At 37.4% G+C, this 18,287-nt stretch overlaps 1 protein-coding gene across 1 annotated transcript in view; it reads right to left on the bottom strand.

The window, feature by feature from the left end:
* The window catches only part of LOC117383696 (CUB and sushi domain-containing protein 3-like), a 185,091-nt gene that overhangs the window by 44,682 nt on the left and 122,122 nt on the right, over nucleotides 1-18,287 (bottom strand). The window contains 14 exon segments of the mRNA XM_055228152.1: nucleotides 192-380; nucleotides 1,616-1,762; nucleotides 1,865-2,053; nucleotides 7,886-7,999; nucleotides 8,541-8,621; nucleotides 8,947-9,092; nucleotides 12,172-12,349; nucleotides 13,477-13,522; nucleotides 13,524-13,606; nucleotides 13,609-13,665; nucleotides 14,217-14,426; nucleotides 15,265-15,282; nucleotides 15,285-15,344; nucleotides 15,347-15,379. Coding sequence (XP_055084127.1) covers nucleotides 192-380; nucleotides 1,616-1,762; nucleotides 1,865-2,053; nucleotides 7,886-7,999; nucleotides 8,541-8,621; nucleotides 8,947-9,092; nucleotides 12,172-12,349; nucleotides 13,477-13,522; nucleotides 13,524-13,606; nucleotides 13,609-13,665; nucleotides 14,217-14,426; nucleotides 15,265-15,282; nucleotides 15,285-15,344; nucleotides 15,347-15,379 — 1,551 coding nt within the window.

Raw genomic sequence — 18,287 nt, 5'->3', positions numbered from 1 at the left:
TCAATCAGGCTCAATCCATTTTAGCAGCTACTGGCACAATAAACGTTTTTTTGGTCTAGAAACATTGGCCTGCCTGAAGTGCCTTGTCTGTCTGCCCGCTGTGCACAGGGCGATGGCAGTGACCAGAAAAGGAGGGGGACAAGGCAAAGCTGCAGTCACAAATAAGAGGTTGCCAGGGCTGATGAGCTCACCTTGACATGCGGGTACCGGGGCGTCCCAGGTGTAGTAGCCAAAGGCGGTCTTCTTACACATAGCTGTGCCCTTTCCAATCAGCTTGTAACCCCTGTCACACGCCCAGCGCACCATGCTGTTGAGGTGACCGCCAGTCTGACTCACCACGAAGCCATGTTGGGGCGAGTCTGGGGTGCTGCAGTACATGGCTACAGTGGAGAGGTGAGGGAAAGTGACAAGACATGGGGGAATAGTCACAGGGTTTAAAAGAAGTGCAAGATAATACATGACATAATTTTAAACAATACATACAGAAAATATCTAAGGTTCTAGCTTCTATTTAATACATTTTCATACATAAGAAAATAAGGTCTTAATTTAAAGCTACCATCTGCAAGTTTGTTAAATTTTTTCAACAGTAGATGACAGATGTGAAAGCTGTCCCCCCTCCCCTCACCTGGCCTTTGTTGAGGCTCACCTGTCCTGGCCTTCTTCTGTCAAACCAAAGCTGGCACAATCCGGCAACTGCCAATCTAATTACAGATGGTAGCTTTAAAGGCTTTAAGTAGCAACAAAGCATATGTTATAACTTCGTTTCGCTCATGTCTTGCCTATAGCGAGACAATCTGGTAATGAACATATGCATCTAGATGTATATTGTTTCCTGCATCTAGAGGACTACAAAAGTTGTATTTTAATATCACTAAACAGCCTGAGCATAAATACAAAGGGGAGGGCAGTCAACTCGGCAAATTCTTGTAGACATTCTAAATCAGAAGTACTAGGAGATCACTGGGACTTAAGAGGAAAAGACACTCTGAGGAGTCAGTTTAAATTGAAGTCAATCAAGTTAAGAATGTCTTGGGCTTACAAAATTCATCACACCGCCTGGCTCTCCCAATAACAAACTTGTGTATTCAACATAATGGAGGGACACAACATAAAAGATGAATGCCTTTTGTGCTTTTCATTATTATTGATGCATTTCAAATGGAAGACGATTCTCTATCCCTCGTTTGCATGGCACCACTTGCTTTATTAAAGAAGCAATTAAGAATTTAATACCTTTTGAAATTAAGCTGTGCAAAATCACATGCAAGCCCCAGAGTAAGTCTATTGCCTCTGCATGATTTGCAGTATGAATAAATCTCCTACTAAAGCAATAATCCATATTGTAAATCTACAAACTAAAAAACTTCATGCAGATTATACTGCAAAGAACAAACAAGACAAAATTGTTAGTTATGATAAAAGTCCTGGCATAGCAATAGATCTTAAGAGCTTATTTGGGAAAATAGTAGATTATAATGCTTGTGGTATAAATAATTTTATTTTTGAATGTCTTGAAGTGCCAGTGACTTTTATCACTTTGCACAAAATTAATTAAAATTGTATTAATAAAAAAGAGAATGATGATAAGCTGGATACATACTTTGATACTCACCCACGTATCTGATGTGGAAGCCATGGCGGTTGGTGCCGTGGTCAGACGACCAGCGCAGGAGCAGCTGGTGCCCTGTAGTGGTCAGACTGAAGGGGGTCTCAATGTCACCGCTAAGAGAGGCCAGGCTTTGGCTGTAGATGTTTGGACCTGCGAAAACAAACCCTAACATTAACATATGCCAGTGTGTGAAGCACTGAATGAATTTGTACAGTTATGAAAATAGAAATGCAAAATAAACAAAAATCATACCATCAAATATTTCTAAGATGTCAAACTCTTTCTCTGTCTGAAAGAGCTCAAAGTGCAGTGTGATGTTGTAGCCCTTCTCCACATTAATGAGCCAGGAGCACATCTGCAGGTTGGGGTAGTTCTCTGGGTAGCCTGGACTCAGAATGACCCCCGTCGAATCAAAACGAACCTCATGGGCGGGGCACTGAACTGTTGAGTCAGAAAGAAATCTTAGAAAAAAGAACAGAAAAATCTAAGGCAGAGTTGGGTAGTACTGACTTTATTTTACTTTTTGTACTTTATTTTAAGAGTACAAAAGGGAAAAGTAAGGTAAAGCACTAGATCTGTATTTGTACATATTACACAAAATTAGAAATTAGTCGGTATTGCCACATTGACACCTCACTATTCCTCCTCCCTCCTCCTCCTTCCTTAACAATGTGTGGTGGTGTGTCCTCTTCCTTACCCTTAGTCCAACTGTGAGCTCTGACATTTACATTACATAGTCTTACAAAAAGATGGAGTCAGCGCTAAGGGGAGATGATAAGTTAACTGTACAAGACAAGATGTAGTAGGGGGAATCCACATATTTGAGTTTACAAGATACAAAAACACTGAAAGCTAAGAATGGACACTCCCCCTCAAACAAGTGTGTCAATAGATGGTAATATTGTGTTGTGTAGTGTAGTGTAGTGTAGTGTAGTGTAGTGTAGTGTAGTGTGGGCGAGGAAGCACTTTGTCTGAGAATATAGTGTTGGTGTGTGTCTGAATGAGCTCAAGGATTTTTCTATATTTGCTGTAGGTCGACATCTAGTTCCTCTTTCTTGTCGATTGTGCCAGTAGCATCAGTATGTCTCTGAGCCACTAGTGAAGAAACATGACGCATATGAAAGGTTAATGCGAACAGCTGTTCATAATAAAAAGGTCAGTGCAAACATCTAGACATATATCAAGAGAAGAAACTAAGAGCAGAAGAATGTAACATAAAGCAGGCAAATTTTCTCTGGTAATGAGTAACATCAAAAGTTCAGAAACCGCAAATTCTACGAAAACATCTTTACAAAAGCCTTTATATATTTGACTAAAAATGCATTCATAGTTTTGAAACCATTTCATCCCATTTCTGAAGCCTGTTATAAACCATGGGTTATTCTACAGAGGTACTCATTCCTAATCCTGTCTGTCCATCCTCATCAGTGCACACAGAAACCTCTTCAGCTTTACTTTACCCAGCTGTGTCTCCTTCCCATACTTGTTTGTGCTGGTAGCAAACGTCTTTACAAAAGTGTACTTCAGTATCTAAAAATCCATTGACTGACTTAAACCTTCCCAATAAATATACAGATTAAAACAAACAGCCAATGTTTTTCAGCTAAGGTTTTCTAAGACCTATTTTTCATTCTACTGGAAACAGGCAGTGCAGACTACCCATCCAGGTCTAATGTAGTTCAGACACATTACTTTTGCCTTTGTGGATAGTAACATGTGTGTCTGCTGTGTCCAGGGAGGTGCAGACTCAATTGCTCATGATGGGGTCAGGACGAGGTCTTCGCTAAAACTATTCTCATGGCTGCCTTCTGACCGTTGTATCACTTTTAACTTTTACTAAAGCCTGAATAGTTAGCTTTGGATATATTTTCAGCTAGTGAGTAATGAATATTTATTCTTCATATTTGTACATTAAAACCAATTTATTTGTTTGTATTTCCTTCATTTCTTTGGTTGCCACAGTATATGGCGACTCATGCATTACCAACTGATATTTTATTGGATTCAGCTATTATAAATATGTGATGCTTTTAATAGGCATTTTATCTTGCCTATGATGTATAGAATAATAATGGCGATCCTTCTGATCTTGATTATGTTGAATCTGAACCTCTGGCAGAAGTCTCTTTAAGACCTTTCACTTACATGAGGGTCTTAAATGCACCCCACGCCATAGACCCAATGAAGTCCACAGGAGCAGATGACCTTGATCCAAAACTTCTATTACTGGCTGCCCCATATTTAAATCAACCTTGTATTACGTGTTTCAATTCAAATAGCAGTTATATGAGAATTATGTAAAACGGCACATGATTTGCCTTTACATAAAGATGGGACACCTAAAAATATTAAAATATCTAAATGACCTTGTCTTGCAAAAGTTTTAGAAATTTGTTGCAAATCAAGTTACAATTAATTTAAATAAATGCTCCATTTTGAAGTCTTATCAACTGGGTTTCAGAAAAGGCCATGGTACTGTCACTGCACCACAAAAGTTTGAAATGACATTTTCAGAGCCCTTGATGACAAATAAGATTGTGTAGCGCTGTTTATTGATTTAAATAAAGTTTCTGATTCAGTAGATCATAAAATCCTCTTGAAGCACCTAAAACATATTGGATTTGACAATGCAACATGTAATTGGTTCCAAAATCTTTCAAACACAACCCAGGCAGTAGTAGCTGATGGGTTTAAATCTAATTGTTTAACTTTAAGCAAAGTAGTGCCCCAAGGTTCAATTTTGGGCCCACTACTTTTTACTATATTTATTAATTCTGTGCTCCCCCCCCAAAAAAAAAATAAAATAAATAAAAATAAAATAAATAAATAAATACAATTATAAAATACACACACACATTTAAGTGATGTACAAGTTAGAAATCTTTATACACTACATGGTACATCGATGGAAAGAGTCACCACCTATAAATATCTTGGGTTCTGGCTTTATGAAAAGTTAAAAATACATATCTCAGAATTATATGTATCCCTTTGAATTGCAGAGATGAAATAGTTAAAGCAACCTTTCTTTTTGCACTAGATTACAGAGATATAATATACATGCAGACTTCAACCTCTACCTTGAAACCTTTAGTTACACTCTTTCATTCGGCCTTTTTTTTTTTTTTGTAACATGAATTTAAAACCCATCACTGTACACTTTATGAAAAAGTAGGGTGGTCATCACTACCTGTCAGATGAGAACAACACTGTATAAAAATGTATTTATAAGGGCTATTTGATAGACTGCCTGAATATCTCACTTCATTTGTTGAAATTTGTTACTGGAACTTTTAATACAAGATTTCATGATAGTCTACGTCTAAAAACTGGCTGCATTAGAATTGACTTATTTCAAAATCATGCAAAACTTGATACATTGGTGCCACTAATGCACTTAGATAAATTAGTGATAAACATTTATAATCACACCTACATTTGTTTTTTAATGTTTTGAATGGACCTATGCAGTTATTTGTGTTTGTTTTTATTTGTATTGTACTATTTTAACAGAGCACTCACGGAAATTAGAGTTTGGGACTCTCATTGGGCCGCTCCCTGTATAAATAAAGATAAATTAAATGAAAAATATGTCTACTGTATTCCTGTGGAGAGTAATTTGAATTGTGAATTTATACAAGGTCAGCTTTAAACTGCATAACAAATAACACAATTTGTATTTCTCAGTGGCTGCATTTCTTTTGCTAAATATCTTAGAGAATAAAGTTTACTATAAAGCTTTACTAAGGAAGTTATATTACAAGTAGGGCAATATCAATCATCAGTAATATTGTGAGTGGTGTAGTTTTGAAGATATAATGTGAATAATGGCTATATTGTTTATTAAGAATCTAAAAATGTGGCAGAGAGCCACAGAAAAAAAAAATCAAACAAACTACACCTAGATTATCATGTGCTGGAATTCTGGGTTCTAACTTCTTTTAAAATATGTGTTCTATAACAAATATGTGTTACTACGGATATCTGAATCATGCATAAGGTCACACAATAACAGCTTGCCTTATATTGACTTATAACACAAACAAATATTGCACATCCATATGTCATCCAAGTCAACCAGGGAGGAGGACCAGTAGGAATTATCCCCTTCACAACTATACAGAAACACAAGTCTTTCAGATGCAAAGAGCGGGTCAACTTAAATTAAGTTCAACTTTACATGTCCCAAGGAGAGCAATTAGTTTCATGCTGGAGGTGGCACAAGGACAGTTCAGAGCCCACACAGAAAAATGTAATGAATTCTTTGCTATAATAATGAGGTGATCCATGAAAATGTCAAACAAGGAATTACCAACTCAAGCGTCCAAAGACAGTTTCACTATACAACTGTAATGCTCAGGGACGATATAACAAGCTGTTGAATATAGCAACAGTGTAGCTCTTACCCAGTGTTTGTAGGAGTCCCTTTGCTATGACTAACATTGCATAATTTATTACCATGGTTGAATAAATTGTTTCTGAATCTAAAGAGAGTTCTTGTGACTACATTTGCAGCTGTTTGTTGTTCTTATAGTGTGCAGTGCATTGTATACACTACATGAACTCCTCAATACAACCATCTTTGTTTCAGTGCATACTGTCATTATGTCATTGGGCAAGACACTTCTCTCACCTTGCCTCCAGTGTCTTTGTACGCTATTGTATGAGAGTGTGTTTGTGAGACCATATATGGGACAATGGATAAAACTTAGCCCATGGCTACAAACAGACGTTTACAGCATGTATCATAAATCATGTGTTTATAAACACGCACTGACCAAATGGGATTACTTAATTTCTTTAGGCTGAACATAAAACCTATAGTAGTTGTTGGTTTATTTATGGTCATTTTTTTTTGTCAGTAATATGCACGTCACAGATAAGCAGTTTTTGAATTTTTCAAGCCTTGTAATCAAAACAACAATGCTATTTTTCAATTTCTGCATACAAGGGCAGAAATTCTCATCAACTTGTAGACAAAGGCCTCCAGGGTCTTTGTCTCCTGTAATATCCTCAGAATAGAAGGTTTCAGAGAGGCTCTGTTTTCTGCATCACAGATGTTTTGGCACGACAGGCAGGCTGATGGCTTTTGTTTTGCTCTAAACAAAATCTCTCATGCAGACAACGCATACATTTGTTTGTTTCAATCGCCTGAAAGAACAAAAAAAAAGTATGGGTGGAAGATTTTACATCAATCAACTCCTCTGAGCGAGGATTGTGAAATAAATCTGTTTGAAAATAGATGTGACCACAGATAATACCTTGTTATACTGCTAAAATGATAGAAATGTGTTTTCACAGCATCACTACAGCGTGTAAAGAAATGTATTGTTTTTTATAGACATGGGGGTCAATGATCTTGGGTCAGATGTGTTCCCAGACAAGCTGTGTGTCATCATGGCGCTGCTATAAGGGGTCTCTAGCCGTCTGTTAAATGGTGCATCAACAGAGATGTGCTGGTGATTGTGACCAGCCCGAGCAGACTGATAACAGCAACAAACTCAAACACACATAGATACAGGCATTATGTTTGGGGGTATGTAATAAAGTTTTGTTTTTTTTTTACTGAAGGCTGACTACAGCAGAGACCAAAATATGGATCAACTTAACATAAAGTGGATGGCCCTTTTAGGAATGTGGTAGTGCAGTCCAAAGTAATGTTTAATGCACAGCAGTAATGGCACAAAACTGTATGGATGAACGCAATTTTTTCCATGTAGTTGAGCAAAATGTTCTCTTACCCCAATACAGATATGGTCATAATATGTCCGCTGTGTGCTGTCTGCATTTAATTATCGAGTGTTTTACTGTCCAAGAATTAGGAAGGGCCCTGTTAACAGGCAAGATGGTGTTAGCATACCATCAAATGGCAAAACACTACTCTGGCCTCTAAAAAGCACTTGAAAAATCATTACAGTGAATGATTAGGATGGTCAGAATGCATAAGCTAACTGAATAACTGTGATGCTGCAAAATGAACTACTAACAGGTGCAGTGCATTTAAGTCACTAAGTGAACAATGAATGAGTGACAGAAGGGAACAACACAGAGATCAAATCAAAAATAAACTAAACAGCAAAGAATCTGAATGTAAAGAAGTATGTTTAGAAGTCAAAGTTAAATTCACACTCAGAAAAGTGTAGTTCACAAAGTATTTGTACTTTGGGCAATTCCACCACTACAAGTGAGTGCACTTATCTGAGACATGTAAAGACAGAAACATGTCCCAAAGCAAACGTGTTTGTGTCCAATCTCACAGTGAAATAAACCAACCTTGACAGACTGGCGGGGGTCCATCCATCTGCAGCCGTTCTCCGAGCCGACAGGTCAAAATCTCACTGCCCACCAAGGTGAAGCCAGGCTGGCACGTGTAGCGGATAATGTCCCCTGTGAGGTCATTTACACCAGACGCACAAACAAACACACACACACACAAGACCGTTAACACAGCTCAGAATGGTGATCAGCAACACATTTGCTAATGAAGACTGGCATCTCCTTAGCCAGACAGACTAAAGACACTTCATTACATTACAGTGTCAATGTGCAAAGGACACGTACACACAAGCTAGTCACAGGCATTACACCTCATTGCTTTGGCAGACTTGAACCAGCCACGAGCCATATGATCACCACTTCACTCTGCTAATTACGTCAGCGCTAAATATTTAAAAGGATTATATTAGGAGATGATTAGCCTTGCAATTCAAGTGGTGATAGAAAAGTGTCAAAGAACAATACATTTTGAGGCATTTGACTTAGTGAGCTAATAATTCAAAATATAGAATCAATGTGATTTAGGCGTTATGGACTGAACAGAAAAGTGCATTATGTCTTTGTCTACTATTGTCTGACCTTTCATAAAAACATTAAATTAAATGTTCTCACTTGTGATGAAAAGTAAATATGTAAAATAAGAAAGACAAACCTATTTCGAACTCATCGTCTTCCGTTAGTATGGTAGCATTGGCAACTGGTGGGGGCGGCTGACAAGTTCTGAGCTGGTAAGCTACAAAATAAAGACATTTGTAACAAATGCAAGGATGACTATTAACTCACAAAATATGCAGACTATTAATGACCAAAATTACTAACAGAGCAAAGACTGGTACATTTTTAAGATCTTTTGAAATACATTCTTGATACTAGATGCAAGACTGGTAAGAAAAGTATCCATTATTTATCTGCAGCAATTTGTAGGCTACATGTGAAAAAGGAGAATGCTACATAATGACTAGAAAGCTCTGCTTCAGCCATGTGAGGGGGATCAAACAACGGTCACAGCGTATTGTCTAACAAGGTCTTTGCTTAGATTTTATCAAAGGGGAGGTTACCATGGTAATGAAGCACAAAGAAGCCACTGGTGCTGAAGTCACTGTGGAACTTAATGAGGATCTGATTGGCTGTGGTCGACACGCCCTCTTGCACCGAGCTCCCACTGAACTGACCTATCTGGGGTGAGGCTTGGTCAGGTCCGTCCCTGGGGAGAGAAAGGGGAGGGAGGGATGTGAGCATGTGATAAATGAATAAAGAACATTAATAGGTTGCAGGAATCAAAGAGTAGGTCCACTTATCCCCAAGCAAAGCCCAACACCTGGCAGTCGATTTGAGGATCTGAGTGAGAACTTTTATGTAATTAACTGCATCAAAGTACAAGTTGGACTGGTGTTAACTGATGAGGCTGAAACTTTTGACCCTTCTAGCCATGTTATTGATGCAATGTGAAGTTTACAAAGATCAATGCAGTGGAGTGATGTAAACAATATTTCTCACTGTGAAAAATTTTAGAAGTGCAATGATTAGGACATTGCTTAATCAAATGCAGTTGCATTAATATAGACATGACAATAAGGTCTTAAATTAAAGTACCCACCCCACAGCTAATAATTGCCTCCAAGAAGAGCTGCAAGAATAATCACAATTGAATCAAAATCCCAATTTCAATGGTCTTATTCAACTGATTGCAAAAGCAAAAGAGCTTTCTATTAGTATAGCATATTTCAGACTTCTCTCAGACATTAATGTTCTTGGATCTGTTAAAAATTGTGAACCGAATCTTAAACATAAATCAAAAATTCAACTGCAATCCAAATACAGAAGAATTGTAATTACCGTAAATGTTCAGCTCTATTTAAAAAGCACAATTTGATAATATGATATATACCAGGGGCCCCTCCTGACCACAATCACAAAACAACTACATTTTATAATCCAGCTAACATGCAATCAGATGAATGGAACATAATCTCTTCATTCATTAGTTCATTATTTGCACATCATTAGAGTTTGCAAATAGCCATACAAATGTATATCTAGGATATTCTGGTTCTCTGTTAAGTCTGAATATCATGGAACAAAACACTACCACATATACGTTGGCATGACCTTTCCATTTTTGCTGCAGAAGTGTTATAGTTGATCAGTGTGCCAGTAGCTGCCATGTCCAATTCCAAAAAGAGTCAGAGCGACAAAGCCAGAATGAGATGATAGGAGGATTAAACTCTAACTGTGATTAAAACAGATAAGACTTCATGCCAGGAGTATGCAAGTGCCACCCTGAGGTGCTAAATGTCTCCGTATGAGTTACATGGGCGCTACTCTCCTCCACCTGTCGGGGTTTAAGTTAAAATATCTTTGGGCTGCAGTTGTGAGTTGTGGGAACAGCAGAATGTTAAATTGACAGCAGCATTGTACAAAAATGGCAGACTAGAAGTTGAAGTTTTGCTGAAGGGGAACATTGTTGATTTACAGATACAAACATCTGAAATGAGGTGTTTGCAGAGCTCAGAGTGCACCTGCTGCCGCACCACTCAGCCTGAACGGAGGCGTCTGAGGTAACTCACATCTAATTAGGTATAACCTCCAGGAGGCCTCCCAGAGAAGCACTGCAGTGTGACCGCCACAGGACAACAACAGGGCCATCACTGCAACTATCTATAGCTAATGTCAACATCTATTCCAAGTTAATGGCCTGAGATGAAGCTGGTGTTATCAAAACATAGGGGAAAGTAATATTCCCAGGTTATTTTTCATAGACTTTTAGGAAATACTTAAATAAAACAGAGTTAGAGGGCTTGCTGGGCAGTAATCAGCTATGTGGTAACTAATGAGCATAAGACACATAAACCAATATAAATGATTTTTTTATTATCAAAACATTTAGCCAAGAAATTTGTTTTTCTTTTTTGGCTGATAATAATTGTGTCACGAACATTAGTTATCACATAGCTGGCCGTGCCTTTAAACTGTTATATTTGAAAAAATGGGAAATTTACACAGCCACTGAGAAACGCACTATCAATAATCTGGACAATGGACTTTTTACAGAAACAAACTTCTTGGTTCTTGAAAAAAAGGAAAAAAAACAACAACTTTGAGATTACATTAAAAAACTGTTTTACAAGCTGCCTTATCTTTCTATAACAGTATGATGTATTTGGATGCTCAGCCCTTCCTGTATTTGGAACATACAGTATACAGTAGAAAAGACATTTTCATGTGATCAAACAAAATGGTAGATGGCAGTTGGGAGGGAAATGTTGCCTTTAGAGGACAGATTGTTGACGCACTTTTTCATTTAAAAAAAAGTTGTGCCGGTAGCTGCCTCTGCTCAGACTACAGTAGACCAACATGCTGCAAGGCTTTTCCTTCTCCAACACTCAGGAGGACGACCGCCTGAGGCTCGCTCCTGTACAAAGAGCTCGGAGAGCCAGAAGAAGGCATGGCACACCCAAAGACAGACTGCTTCCAACATAAAGCTTCACAAGGCTGACTTTACCTCTGCATAATTACCTTAAAAGACCAACATTTCTGTGTTGATTTTAATGGAAAACTATACACCTGGTTAGGACTGCTGATACGGTGATAAAAATCTAATTGTTATTAGATCCCTGTGATGATCTGCTATTTTGTTGAAATTACTATGTTGTGACTCTACGCACAAACACATACTTTTTTGCCCTTTACTCCTCCTCTTGGTAAACTTTGGTCATGCTCTGAGTGAGCAGATGGATTTAACCTATCACAGTGAAGTGTGAACATTCAGAAAAAGCATATGATTTTATTTACCTCTTCAGACAGTAAAACTGAAGTCATAATACATTATATATTAGCATATTGTCCACCTCTACACTTCAATAAAGAGTAATAAAAACACAATTATATAATTTACCTGGGTCTTAAGTTTAGCAAGAAAAACATAAATTATAATTAGTGATCTAACGAGAATCTAAACAAGTGCTAGGAAACACAAGACATAAAACATCCTTCACTTTCTACATCAATAAGCAGCTCATGCCAACCAATGTCACAGAGATAAATCCATCAGCAATTAATATCTTTTTCTTGTTGGAGTTTTTAATTTGTTTACATAAGCAATTTTTGTCAGGTGACCTTGCAAGAGACTGATACAACACAACACTTTTCAAAATGAAGGCAATTTAGCATTACTGTCAATAAAATCAGGACAGAATAAATCAAAGACTCGGCTCAACAGAAGTGGCATCTGCACCAGATTCTGAGAGACATAAAGAAATATATTGACAAAATAGAAAACTTACCACACCATGATATAGTCGTAGATGGGCTCTGTGTTGATAACAGAGAAGTTGATGTAGATGCCATACCCAGGAGGCACCCGGACCATCCACATGCAGTCCTGGAAGTGGGGGTACTCAGCAGGGTGTCCAGGGGAGTAAATTGTCCCATTCATGGATGTTATATTTCCACCACATAGAGCTGCAGGAAAGAAAGCACAACTTTAAGGGACTAGAGATAGAATATTGAAAAGCATGTGTCTGATTTACCTCCTACCATAAAGTTGCTGTTATGGTTGTTACTACCACAAACTGTGATGAAACAAACCATAACTGCATGTTATTGGGTTTTCACAGAGATGGTAAGGGAGAAAATACACCTGTCAGGAATCACCACAGGGAAAGTTTGTCAATAAGATGACATTGATGGTACTGAAAATAAAACTTCACAATAATTCAAGTTTAAAATGTTTTAAAACTAACTGTGAACCCAGTGCCAAACCCAAAAATGCACAGAAAATGAAGGACTGACTTTCTATACCACCATACAGTATAAAACAAAATGTCCCTGTCTACCTTATGGAATGATGTAATGATTGATTGTACCTAAGAAACAAATGGATGGAGCACTTAAAATGTATTAGACAGACATAATCAGCACTGTAATACAGACTAACAAATGCCCCACAGATCATCATAACAATCTTATAAAGTGATGTAGCTCATGGTGAGTCATATGTCCCAGTGCTCAAGAAATAAAGATATATATTTTTTATATTTTTTTTTATTATGATTTTGACATATTCCAAAGGGCTTTACTGGTCTAAGTTAGTGATTAAGGTATTGTCAGACTTTTTGTACAGCTTAGTGGACTTTGGTATATAGTAAGTATTCACTGATTAATTAAACCAGTATTCTATTATTAGTGATCAGATCATATGATTGTAGTGAGTATTCTGACATACTCCTGTGACAACCAGCATTAAATTCTTCATCAAATTCCATGTATTTTTCATCATATATTATTTGTCAATAATCCATGTATTACTGTAATTACATGAACCACTTTGGATAGATACTGAGCCTGGTAAGGAGAAACACAATAATTCTGTTTATCTTATCAAAGTCATCTAATGATAATTTCATAATTGCCCGTGTTGCTTAAATCTTTTTTTGCCCTGTTGCTACATTTGAGAACTTAAGACTTTGAGAACAAAGTATTCCTCCTGAAAATACAATCATGACCGTCATTGTTCTTTTCACTAGACAATGACCATATTGTTATGGCTGAACTGGGGTAATGCTTTACAGCTTGTACGTGTAACTGACCTTCACAGCGAGGTATGGGGTGGTTCCAGTTGCGGCTGACCCCATGCCAGACATGTGAGAGAAGGCTCTCCAATCAAAGTGTATCCAGGCAGGCACTCAAAGGAAATGGTCATTCCACCACTGTACTCTGACCAATCACCAGACCATTACGAAAGGGACGAGGGTCAGGGCATCTCTGCAGCTCGTATGCTGAAATAAAGAATAAAACATTGACCGATACACAATGCATGCATTTATCTTATATATTTCAGCGATGGAAAAAGTCGTCTTCTAAATCTGTACTTTACTAACATAACTACTATATTAGTAATGTTATTACCCTGGTACACACTTAAAGTGCACTATGAAAATAACTCCACAGATCTGACCAATAACTTGGTTATGTCACCTGCTAGTTTCCAGTGCAGGTGTTGGGGTATAATGAACAATACTAGCCCTGTACATTCTCCACCTGTGGTAATCATGCAAGACTGTGACATAATGTTAACTACACTTGTATAATACACTGACGTCACACGTTCTTTTATCGTATTTTATCCATGGGTATAGAAAGGTTTAATGCCCAAGATAGGAACATTCTGTAGACAAAATAGCATCTCTACTGAAACAAGCAGGTGACATACCCTTAATCAGAAAACCTACATGGCACTTTAAGATTCCATTTAAAATTAAAGTAAAAAATAAAAATGTAAAATGCACTTGGAATGTCCAAACACTTGATAATGTATGAGTTCTCTTACCCTGGTATAGGATGTGGAAGCCAGGCTTGTTCTGCGAATAGTCACTGTGGAAGAACAGAGTGGTTTCGTGGGTGGTGCTAAACAGAGAGTTGGGTACGACGGAGCCACTGAAGCGATCCATCACTGTCCCCGTCTCTAGGCTCCCGCTGCGCACCTCCAGGTAATCATGGACCGGCTCTGTGGAGAAGTTCAGGAACTGCAGATGGATCCCTACGACATGTCAAAACAAGAGAGCAAGAGGATATATCAAGTCTACGTTTTCACTAGAGGAGAATATATTTCACAAAATGGTACAATGATATTACTTTAAAGGGGATATATTATGCAAAATTAACTTTAATGAGACTTTAATCATGTTATGACGGTTTGCCCTCATCATTAAATTGCTCGTTGTATTTAGATTGATTTATAAATGTTTGAGTAATCCTGTGTTGTCCTGCATTTGAAATCTGAGTGCTCTAAAATATTTTCCACCTATCCCCTATACCCACCCACTTCCCTATACTAACTTGCAAGAATTCATAAAAAAAAAAGAAAAAAAGTAGACTTTGCATTATACAAAATGTTTGCTCTAGTGAAATAACACTATGAAGAGAGGAGTGCTCTGCAGTTTTGAACATAAAGTTAATGGATCTATTTCTGTTATGAAGCCTTTTAGATCAATTTTGAGGTTTACAATGAACAAATAAAATAATGTAAATATGTATGTTATATTAACACTAAATACTAGAAAAAAACAATCAGTAAAAGCCAGGAACAATTCAGAAAAGGGTCAGATGAGAATGTTTTGAAATGCTTTAAACTATTTTGACAGTTTCCCAAACACTTCACTTACTAGAAGAAGAAATGATCAATTTTTAGAAGACTGTGTGCTATTGTGCTTTTTGTGAAATGGAATCTGTAATCTACCAATGCCTTGACAAAAGTCCATGCTTCTAGTTGAGATCTGTTCCAATTATGTGTATTTTTGATCATCTCTATTCCTCTCCAAGGCCTATGTCCGCTTTCTACTTTATATATAGAACAATTATGGGAAAGGAAGACATACCAAAGCCAATAGGGAGCTGACTCTCCAGCTACAGTCCAGGCTGCTCTGGTAATTCCCAGGAAAGCCAGGGCTGAGAATACACCACTGAAGTCTGTCATGGAGCCCCCACATTGAGCTGTAAAAAAAACAGCCAAATAACACATAACATGTCATTTGTTTTAACATACAGAGACAACACAAACACATCACATCTAGGAAGTGCACTTGTGTACATTTGCAGCTCTTAGCATGAACCCCTATGGCTCACAGCATGGCTTTATGTGTTTATATACAGTATTTATATATGAGAACTGAAGAGGGTCTGTCCGTGGGCGAAGAATAAAGTGGTTTAAGTTTGGTTTGTACTCGCCGTGTGATTGTGGCATTGTTAGTGTGGACCACAGCACACAAGCTGGTTTAACACCTATTGTGTGAATTGCTCTTGATATATATTTGCCATATGACTAACCTAATCTTCAAGCAACACAAAAATACAGCAAACCAGTATATTATTTAACTCTTATGGTACATTCTATGTTATTTCAAATAACAGCTCCTAGTATGGCTGGGTTTCACATAACATCACAACATTCAATTGGCCAATAACATTTAATACAAATGAGGAGAGCTAAAATGAATATTGTTCCAAATAGTTGTTGTATATAGCAGGTTCTAAGGTCTTGTCACTCTATTATCAGGGTTTACACTTGTGATTTATTCTTTTAGATATTTCCTTCTTTTTTTTATTATTTTATTTATTTTTTCCGCATGTCCATACTATTTTGTCAGGAAAAAGGCATGGTAAAACAGAAAGATACTGTAGAGGTTAAGTTAAAGCGCTGGATGTTAGTTTTGGTCATTGATTTTAAGATTGATTTGGGAGTTGTGCTACATGGGCTTTTAAATTAACATTGATACATTACATTAGGCAGTGTTTTACCCAATGTTAGATTGATTACCTAGTACTAGGCGGTTTACCTTGAAAAAACACCTCCTCTCTACATCAACAAGCCTTCCTCTGTCTTTTGAATCTACTCTTTCACATAGTTCCTACATAATAAAATCTGACAGAATCCACTGCATTTTTTCCTCTCACACCCAACCGACTTCATAGTGTATTTATTACAATCATAAATCTCCTTTGTCATCATCTAAGCCTCCTGTCCTGGCAGTTCGAACCTTGGCATCTTTTATTGTCAAACTGTATTCATTATCCATCCTCTGGACATATCTAAGTCATCTCAATATCGATTTTCCATTTTCAGTTCAGCTGCCATCAGCTCTGTTGCTTATCTTTTCCTCAGTGGTACTGTCTCAAAAACATTCACATATCTTATTCCCTACTCTGCCTTAAATTACTTTCTTGATTATATTTTAGCCCAAGCCTAAGACAAAGCACACCTACAGTCATAATGATAAATGTGAAACTAGCACCACTGGTTTTGTGATTTAGTTATGCTCTTAAGGGACAATAGAGGCAAAAACATTTTAAGAATTTGTGGATCATTTTGCTCTCAAAATAATCAACTTAAGTACTGTAACTTCAAAGGCCATTTTATCAAAATATATTTTTCTCTAATGTGGGGTTATAATGATGACCCCATTTGCTGAAATACTAAATAACCTATCCAAAACTTCCTCGATATTTTTTGTATCTAATATATCAACAAAATGAAGCAAGAAATTTAAACTTGGCTCTGTCCTATCTAATTAGTTAGAGTTTAGAGTTATATGTCATCAAATGTGTGCATTTTAGCCATTCTAACACACACTTTATTTATATGACAATATTGAAATCACAATACATTTTTTTTAAATAAAATTTATGAAGGTAAACAACAGAAAACACTTCAAATTGATATTTTTTTCCACCTGCAGTGCATCGCCTTGAAGTGAAGAAATGTTGACTGTTAAAAACATATACGCCCACCCACAGCCACAACAGCTTTTCAATGATTTAATTTAGCTGCCAGTGGGATAGTGGCATAACCTCTTGAAACGTGCAAATCATTTTAAAAGAGGAGAGGAGTGGACAGATACTTATGGGGATGTTATGGTGTTTGTACAGGAGCATGCAAATACTTTGAAGTGACTTTATCAGCTATTAAGGCAACATAGAGAGCAGGGCGGCCGGGTGAGTGCATGTACTGCAAATGAGCAAAGTGGAAGTCCAGGAAATGCACTTGTCAACACTAAAGCTGGGATTTATGCTGGCAGTGAACTGTGAAACCAATGGGGACTTTGCATTTACATGATGAGAGTGTACGAGCTTTCATTGGAGCAAAATGCATGTCTAGCCTGGATATGTGTGAATTTGTGCACACGTGTAATTGGGGGCAACAGTGAGGCGAGGTATTATAAAGACAAAGTGGACGGCTGCTTTGGTAATCTCTGTAATGCATCACTATGGCAATCAAAATCACATAATGTCTCGGTTAAAGCTGGGGGCTTGTTGGGTGCGATGAGGACTCAGACAATACTCCGAAATGGTGGAAAGCCATATTGATTGACGGGGAAAGCAGAAAATGTATAATCCGGGGCCGCAAAGCTTTTAAAGTCCACCATCCCCCTGCTTCTTTACTTACCATTGAAATTCAGTTTTCTTAATACAATAACAAACCCTACGTGAAAGCATTGATTGATTGAGTGTGTTGTTGTGTGACTCTGACATTGTTACTGCACAAAAAATGTCAATGCACGAAGAACAAGAAAATGGAGACCATAACACTGCACATATGAAGTTATTGTCCGCACCAGTGGTTATCAAAAATTCTTCAAAAACTTAAACTACGAATAAACATGAAAGGTGCTACATAGATACAAGTGACATAACTTTTCTGGTGCAGTCCGTGATCTGTTTGTTTTCCTGGAGATGTTACTGCATTGCTGGAATGTTCTACAGTATGCTATTCATAATTAGCATTTATTCCTATTCACAGATCTGACCTTGTAACTTTCCTAGTGGCATTACCTGTTTGACTCCATAGCAACAGATAAGTCTAATGCTGTGATACATTCTGGGCAAAGCAATAACACAAAGACTC

This window comes from Periophthalmus magnuspinnatus, chromosome 16 (genome assembly GCF_009829125.3).
Source record: "Periophthalmus magnuspinnatus isolate fPerMag1 chromosome 16, fPerMag1.2.pri, whole genome shotgun sequence".
Lineage (NCBI taxonomy): Eukaryota > Metazoa > Chordata > Actinopteri > Gobiiformes > Gobiidae > Periophthalmus > Periophthalmus magnuspinnatus.
The sequence above is the reverse complement of the archived record's forward strand: the minus strand, read 5'-3'. Positions and strand labels throughout refer to the sequence as shown.